Consider the following 7,592-nt stretch of genomic DNA (forward strand, 5'->3'; position numbering starts at 1 on the left):
ATGTATGTATGTATGTATGTATGTATGTATGTATGTATGTATGTATGTATGTATGTATGTATGTATGTATGTATGTATGTATGTATGTATGTATGCAGAGATGTGTGTATAGATTTTTTTTTTCGCTCGCTGCTGAAGGTGGCCGTAGAGGACTGACAACGACGGATATATCCGCCACCTTCGACCATGGTTCTTACAACTCAGTAACCGATTTTAACCCATCACGGCTTTGTATTATGGCGTTTCTGTACACTCAAATCAGCATTTGTTAATGAAATTGCTGATTTAGTGCATATTGTTATTTATATATTTTTGTAAAACTAATTTTGCACAGCCCGATCAGTTTCTAGCCTATCGGACCATGGCGTGTAATACTTTAGTTTTGTATGAAAGTTAATTTTTCAGATAGGGGCGGATTTATCCGGCGCTATCTGTCCATGTACTCGAGAAATTAACAGTAAAAGCAGCAGGTTATCAACCGGGACCGGTTTCAGAGGATAACCTTGAACATAACGAATCCTGATTACTCCCAGGGTATTACGGTACGCGGTGCAGCTCAGGGTGTGCGAACGCGAAGGGAATCCATTCAATTATCGGGATTTTTCGCGTGAAGATGTCATTGTCATGTAAATGTAGTATTTTGCCACGAAGCAGTAACCTACCCATTCAGCAGTAAAGTAACTATTAATAGCGCTGCCTTCTGCGTGAATCGGAGGATGTGAAGAAGGTGTGCAATCAACACGAATGATGACGACATGGACGTCCTTTCCTTAAGTTAATTCACTAGATGTAGCTCGTTCGCTTGATTGCAGCGGATCTCAACTTGCATTCCCATATGTTTCGCGCTGTGCTGGGTACAGGTACATGCCAGCGCCACGCGGTCAAGCTCATTCTATCATTTTCCAGGTCGAGATGAAGCTACGAGTTCTCGCTACAACAGTTTTCGCAGCACTGCTTTCTTGTGCTAGTGCGACCGTCGATCACGACAAGATCGAACCTTTCCCTCAACCCGAGCCTGCCACGATCTCCGAAAAAGCTGCCGTCAAGTTCAAGCCGCAGCTTTACACCCCCAATAGCGTCTGCGTTCCGTACCCTGCGGTAAACGTTGCTGGTGAGGTTGCTGGTGGACTGAAGGGAACGAACGGGAACGACGCGTGCAAGTATGCGCCTAAAGGCTCGCAGATCTACGGTCGAGCTGGGTGGTACAACGACCTGTGGGCTATCATGTACGCGTGGTACTTCCCGAAAGGCTTTTGGATGGATTCTCCTTCGAGGCGCCATGACTGGAAAAGTGTTGTTGTATGGATTGACAACCCCGAGTCGCAAACACCTAAGATTGTGGGAGTTTCCATGTCCAAGTCTGACACGAGGTACAACAAGGAGACTAAAACTTGGCCTTCCAATTTTGCTGGTTATCGAATGGAGGGGCGAAGATATCATCGCACTTACATTTACGGCTCCAACACGTCTCTCCGTTTTCAATATCAGAGCGACCTGGGGTCTCCGTATTTGAATTTTGGTGATTGGGAAGGTGAGTACCAGGACTTGATCATGTGGGAACAACTAACGGACGCAGCTCGTGCAGCTTTAAATGATGGTAACAATTTTGGCGATGCGGAGGTTCCGTTTAGTGACGAACACTACGAAAAACATCTCGACAAGGCGTGGCCATTCTAGCTTTTTAAAAACGTAAGGCAAATACAAAAAAAAAAATCTGTCGAAATGCCAGAAATGTTCTACTTTTCAGATGCCTGAAAACAGACGTTACTACAGTATAATAAGCTATATGGAACTAAGACTTGTAGTCTTTATAACTGCATTTGATTCACTTTTGGACACAGCAGAGGGGGCGATCAACTTGCTATTTTTCTATTCTGCGCGATGATTTCTACAATATAAGAATTTTAAAGTATTAATAATACTGTTTAGGTGGCGAAGGTAGTGAACAATAACTGGAGAAGAATTTTAGTTTAGGTAGTGGACGATTACTCGTGTATCACTTTCTCCAATAAAAGTTTTAATACCTGCGACAAGCAAAATAACGCACTTACAATGTGAGCTTTGTACAATGTTAGATCGATTTGAATATCCTCCCACATAAAAAAAAAAATCAATCGTTTTCCCGGTTTTTACATCATTTCCGCCAAACAGGTCACTACAAGTACGCAATATCTCCCCATGTGAACGCAGGTTGTTTGAGTCCAGTACTAGCTAATGTTCCTATATAAATAAAAGACACTGAAGTGTGAAGATGTGTTTTTTAATGCGGAATTCTTGCCGGCGAGAACCACACACCAATTGCGCTTTCTTTAGCACCTCCCATAAAGTATATCATACTGCATCGTCATTCGCCCGAGGCTGTGATGTCGTGCTACTCTACTGCTCAAGCGAGAGCATACGACTGTCTTTCGCTGCGATGTGAGGTGGAGATGGACCTCAAGATGCCCCGCCTACCTCGTGAGTGATGTTTGGGTTGAACTGGCGGAGCACGTACACCTCTGGCTACATGTTGATCATGCAACTTGCTTTAAGTGCCCTTCCTCTCTCATGCACTCGTCCTGATTACTAGCGTGCTACTACTGCCAATAGCCAATTTTGTGCAAGATATTCACACAGCGAACACCTGCACATCTTAAAGGAACGAATTGGAGCACTTGCGATTTTTTTTTTTAGAAATCCGCGTTTTTCCTTAGCGGAGGTAGTACTATTTATTACGATATATTTTGAGACCGTAGACAGTCTAGGATCTCGAGTGTCTACTCAAACCAACTGGAAGCTCCTATCGTGAAACACGAAAACAACCTTTCTGGATCCACTTATATCATGCCAAACTGAAAGTCAATATGAAATACTATAATAAAAATACAGGGCCGTTGGCATTGCTCGGACGTAAAATGAAGTCTATACATAAATGTTGCGTTAAGTCATTTCGAACATACACCGCAATAAGCGATGATTATTGGCTAAAGTCATGGTTAAATACCTCGGGTTATCACACTGGATCGTTTGTTTAAACTGGAAATCTTCTACTAAAACAACATGGAATTGAGTTATACAAATGATGTTAGACGAATAACACAAAACCAGATTCGCGCCAATTGTATCTTTCGAGGTTGATGAGGGGCATACTTCTCTGTCCGGCGAATTTATACGAATATCACCCCTTGCTCGATTAATTTGTCAGTTTTTGGTAGTTGGCCACAGACCAGTCTAAATTAAAGAGCAGATCAAGGCGAATTTCCACGTATTTTTTGCTGTTCGTTAACTACATTCAGTGCGTAAATTACTGCGCAATAATCGTCTGGTTTTCAATGCGTCAAAGTCTTTTTCATAACTTGGAGATAACGATATTATATCAAAATATTACTAAGGTATCATCAGCAACTTGTGCACCTTCCCATCACTTGCTACATCTATACAACGCGCCTACGTACCGAGGAATTGCCGTTTGAAAAACGAGGTTTTACTCGGCAACTGAATACACAGTTATGTAGGGTGGTGATGTTTTGCACGTCGGCAGGCTTAGCAAAAGGCTTCAGAATACAACTACTTGGTAGAGCAGTCGAGTTTTGAAGCAGCACTACGTTTAATACAGCAATAACTTGAGTTCATTGGTTGATACACATAATACATGTATGGTCCCAATATTTTTGGACAAGCGACTGCAGTTTTCGGGTGCGTGATCTGGCTCCTTTCCCTGATGGTGTTTGTAGCGCCTTGAGTTTTTTTTTTTTTTTACCAGGAAAACACGGATGTCCATCGAGAAGATTTGAAAAACGAGGTTCGATGGAGGGTATATGAATTTGATGGTATTGAGACTTTCAGTAATTCTACCGCGATTGTTCTGGCTTAATTCTATTCTCTTCTCAGCTCAAATTATGCCCTTTGCTCAGCTAATTCCAGGTTAATTATGGGTTGCATGATTTCCGCCGAATTTAAAGCGGGGATGATGAGCCTTCATTAAGACAGAATAAGCTATTGTGCCTTTCTTCTGTTTTAGCAAAACGGTTCCAAAAAAATCACTTCTATTTAGATAGGGATAGGTTAATACTTCAATTTAGGCAGAATAATGAAGCCAATTTATACAGCAAATTATGCTGATAGTATGGGTTTCGTCCAATCACAAAGCATCAATTCAACCTTCCTTTAAAGATCCCAAGCAAGTAATTCTTAACGAGAAAAGTCCGAATGCCTGACATTCTACCTGCCATTCGAGACTTTCCCATCAACAACGGACTTTGAAAATGATTTTCTTACTAGACCTTCGAGCAATTGTGTTCATGTACGTATATGCTGTCGATGCAGCCACTGTAGCTTCTCTTCTAGATTTATCAGAACGTAGCTTAGGTCCATGGTACAGCCGATTTCGAATGGCAGGAAATGTTCTTAAAGACAAGCCACGAGCCCGAGGTTCCCGCTGGCCTCCCGATGTCTGTAACTTTGTGCAGCAATACGTACAAGACCAACCGTATTTCTATTTTGAGGTGCTGCGGTTCGAACTACATGCTCTCTTCAAAGACGCAATCAGCCTGTCCAACTCAACAATATGTCGGGCCCTTCGCTTCGACCTAAATTGAACGAGGAAGGTGTTGACAAAGTGTGCACAGGAGAACGTTCCAAGAGAGCGCCGTGAGTTTGCGGCTCGGTTGGCACCATACTATAGCAGACCGGACAGATCGTCTTGACGAAACATCCAAGGATGGAAGGTATTTCTCTCTGACTTCATATTTTAACTAATTGTTTTATTTTTTGTTGTTTTGTATCGATTTTAATATTACGATCCGTTCTGCGTCGGTACGGCTGGTCGACAAGAAATACCCCAGCTCAAATGTCGATTCCTTTTAGCCGTGGCAAACGTGTGTCAATGCTTGCTGCAATGAACGTACAGGTTTTTTTTGCGTGGGGAGATATGGTGGGAACTTTTACACGAATGGAGTTCCACAAAGTTTGCAAAGAGATAATCCTTCCTTTTTTTGAACCTATGGCCTTCGCCACGTTACATTGCCATCATGGACAATGCTAAGATACACATACACAAGTAACCGCAAGAGCTCGTCGATGTTACTGGGGCTTTGTTGGTTTTCTTGCCACCGCATCGTAATCCAATTGAAGGTGGATTATAGCTGCTCAAAAGCTGGATCCAAAGATAAGGGAGTATGGCATTTCGAGAAGACCCACTGGCTGTCCTGAATGTTGCGATGTACAAATCCACAAGGCAAAACGAAGTGGTGAAAATCTTTAGAGCCATTGTGAATACAAACCGAATCAATTGTCCATTAGCAATTAACGAATAGATTCTCCTTTTCTAATGCTCCTTCACTGTGAGGTCTTGTCGTTATGGTCTAGATCTTTAATGTTGTTTGTAGGTGCAGTAGTGTCAATATCTGTCGGCGGCCTAAATGGAAGTCGCAAACTGTAGTTGGGTAGGCCAAGAGCTTCCGGAAGATCGCTGATATTTACCAGCAACGCTACGACAACGCCGTGGAGCTTTACTCGAACGATACGGTATTTCTCCTCACACTGCTGCTGCTTCGTTCAGGGATTGATCCATCGCTGCTTGCTGACTGTCTATATATTGTAGCTGCCAGAACGTGACGTTTCTAAAATGGAAATTGGTGCTTCGTCCGGTAGTCGCGCTTGAGTGACAGCCATATAACGCTGTGAAGCAGGTCCAGCTTCAACTTGTTGCGCTCTAAGAAACGCTGCTACGCTTGGTAGTTGCTCCTGAATGCAAGCCACACTTGCACGACGTAGTGCTGATTGTGCTTCAGGCTTCGGTACATAGATGACTAACTCCAACTCGAATGCTGCTTGTCCATTATGTCGCAGTCTTGCTCGGTCCCAAATTTTCTGCAATTGACATTGTAGGGCCGTACGCTCTTGGAAAATGACTTCAAACTTTTGTTTTGCGTTGTTGCTGGGCTTCACGTAGATGTCGAATTCGGTTCTCCATTGCCCTGGTAGCTTGCTAGAAAAAGGCTCCTCCACCTTTGCACTAAGCACGCCGTAACCTTCAGCAACCTTGTAGGCAAACGGTGTGTGTGTGTGTGAGGCATTTGTCACGGCAGTTGCAGCGGTTCCCCATTCTTAATCGTCAGTCGGCAAGATAGCACGTCACGAAGAGGTAATCAAACCTCCATGTCGAATGCCACACTTAATTTTGAGAGATTTGGATTGAGAATGTTAGTAGTATCGATATACGTGTGTATTACCTGCCATATACTGTAGCTCATCCGCTGAACCTCCATTCCGCGAGCCAGATGTCCTCATCAAGCTTATGCTTTGCTCTCTATCAGCGGAGCTGCTGTACTGCTGTACTGACCATCTTGTGTACTGCACCCCTTCACTTCCACAGCATGCCGATTCTGTATGAAACAAGAACTCACAGTAATAGTTATTCGCTCAGTCCATATACATACGTAGCACTCGTGCTGCCCGATCTTGTAGCTCCTTTTGGGAAGTATCTCTGACGTTGCGACAAGGGAAGAGATATCCTGAACGACGAGAGCCAAGCCACCCTGGATGACTGCAAGTACAAAGATGAGAAGACGAGAAGTTTCCTGGTTGGTAATCCAGAGCAGCCATGGACCAAGACTTGAGAGAAGAACTTGGAATGGAGCTGATGATGAAGGAATAAAGCCAACCCCGGACGGACAACGAAGAAGACACCCCGAAACTCCAAATGCTGACCAAATGATGAACGCCCAGGACAATAGCGACCCAAGTGCCCTGAAACATGGACGGATACCCCGAATGACGCAACGCCCAGAACGAGTGAGTGATGAATACCCTGAAGGACGACCCAGAATCCCGAATGCCGATGATTTCGAGTGGAACACTCCGAATGCCGACGGTAGCCCAAAGTACATCCCGGATACCGGACCTTGAAGATCCAGTGAACGGACTGCCGAAGAGTTGCAAGTTCACTTTCGTCAGTCTGCACTTCAGCTCTCGGACCAGCTTTATATTATCGTCTTGACCTCTACACGACCCACCAGCACACTGTCACAGCAAATATAACCAGCGGGAGGAATTGGACCTCCATCTCCCGCATGCTGGACTCTCTCCGTTGAGCTTCGCTGGTGCAGAATGATGCACATACAGTGTGCTGGCCTGGAGGCGTTCTTGGGCTTCGGAGAGAATCGGATTGTTAGCCAACTGTCAGCCACGTGTTGATATCGTGTATTTTTATCCAATCAAAACATCGAAGATTAAGGCCTGCATTTATGGGAAGTGCCTACTAATAAGAAAAGTCCTCTTAAGATCTGTCGTAACCTTGAGCTCCAAGTTACTTGCATTGACTATGGTGGACCTGCCCGAAACGTCGACCGTGCTGCCGATCCCAGATCCGAAGATCGTGAAGTGCCGCAATCAATGATGAGTGTCCTGACATCCAGACCTGTGAGTCACGTCCGACCATACTGAAACCAAGATATTCCGAAGAATGAATGCGGATCCCAGGCAAACGAGACCGTGAGGATCCAGAACCTTTACTAGGAGGTTGATGAGGGGCATACTTCTCTGTCCGGCGAATTTATACGAATATCACCCCTTGCTCGATTAATTTGTCAGTTTTTGGTAGTTGGCCACAG

General features: G+C 44.3%; 2 protein-coding genes across 2 annotated transcripts; both read left to right on the forward strand.

Annotated features, from left to right (window-relative positions):
• Positions 1-912: 912 nt before the first annotated feature.
• Positions 913-1,677, forward strand: PPTG_17453 (hypothetical protein; the record flags this gene model as incomplete). The annotated part of the gene is made up of 1 exon (XM_008915197.1): positions 913-1,677. The coding sequence occupies one exon, from the start codon at positions 913-915 to the stop codon at positions 1,675-1,677; it is 765 nt and encodes a 254-aa protein (XP_008913445.1).
• A 4,863-nt stretch (positions 1,678-6,540) lies between these two features.
• On the forward strand, positions 6,541-6,888 carry PPTG_24105 (hypothetical protein; the record flags this gene model as incomplete). The annotated part of the gene is made up of 1 exon (XM_008915198.1): positions 6,541-6,888. The coding sequence occupies one exon, from the start codon at positions 6,541-6,543 to the stop codon at positions 6,886-6,888; it is 348 nt and encodes a 115-aa protein (XP_008913446.1).
• Between the last annotated feature and the right edge of the window lie 704 nt (positions 6,889-7,592).

This window comes from Phytophthora parasitica (genome assembly GCF_000247585.1).
Source record: "Phytophthora parasitica INRA-310 unplaced genomic scaffold supercont2.68, whole genome shotgun sequence".
Lineage (NCBI taxonomy): Eukaryota > Oomycota > Peronosporomycetes > Peronosporales > Peronosporaceae > Phytophthora > Phytophthora nicotianae.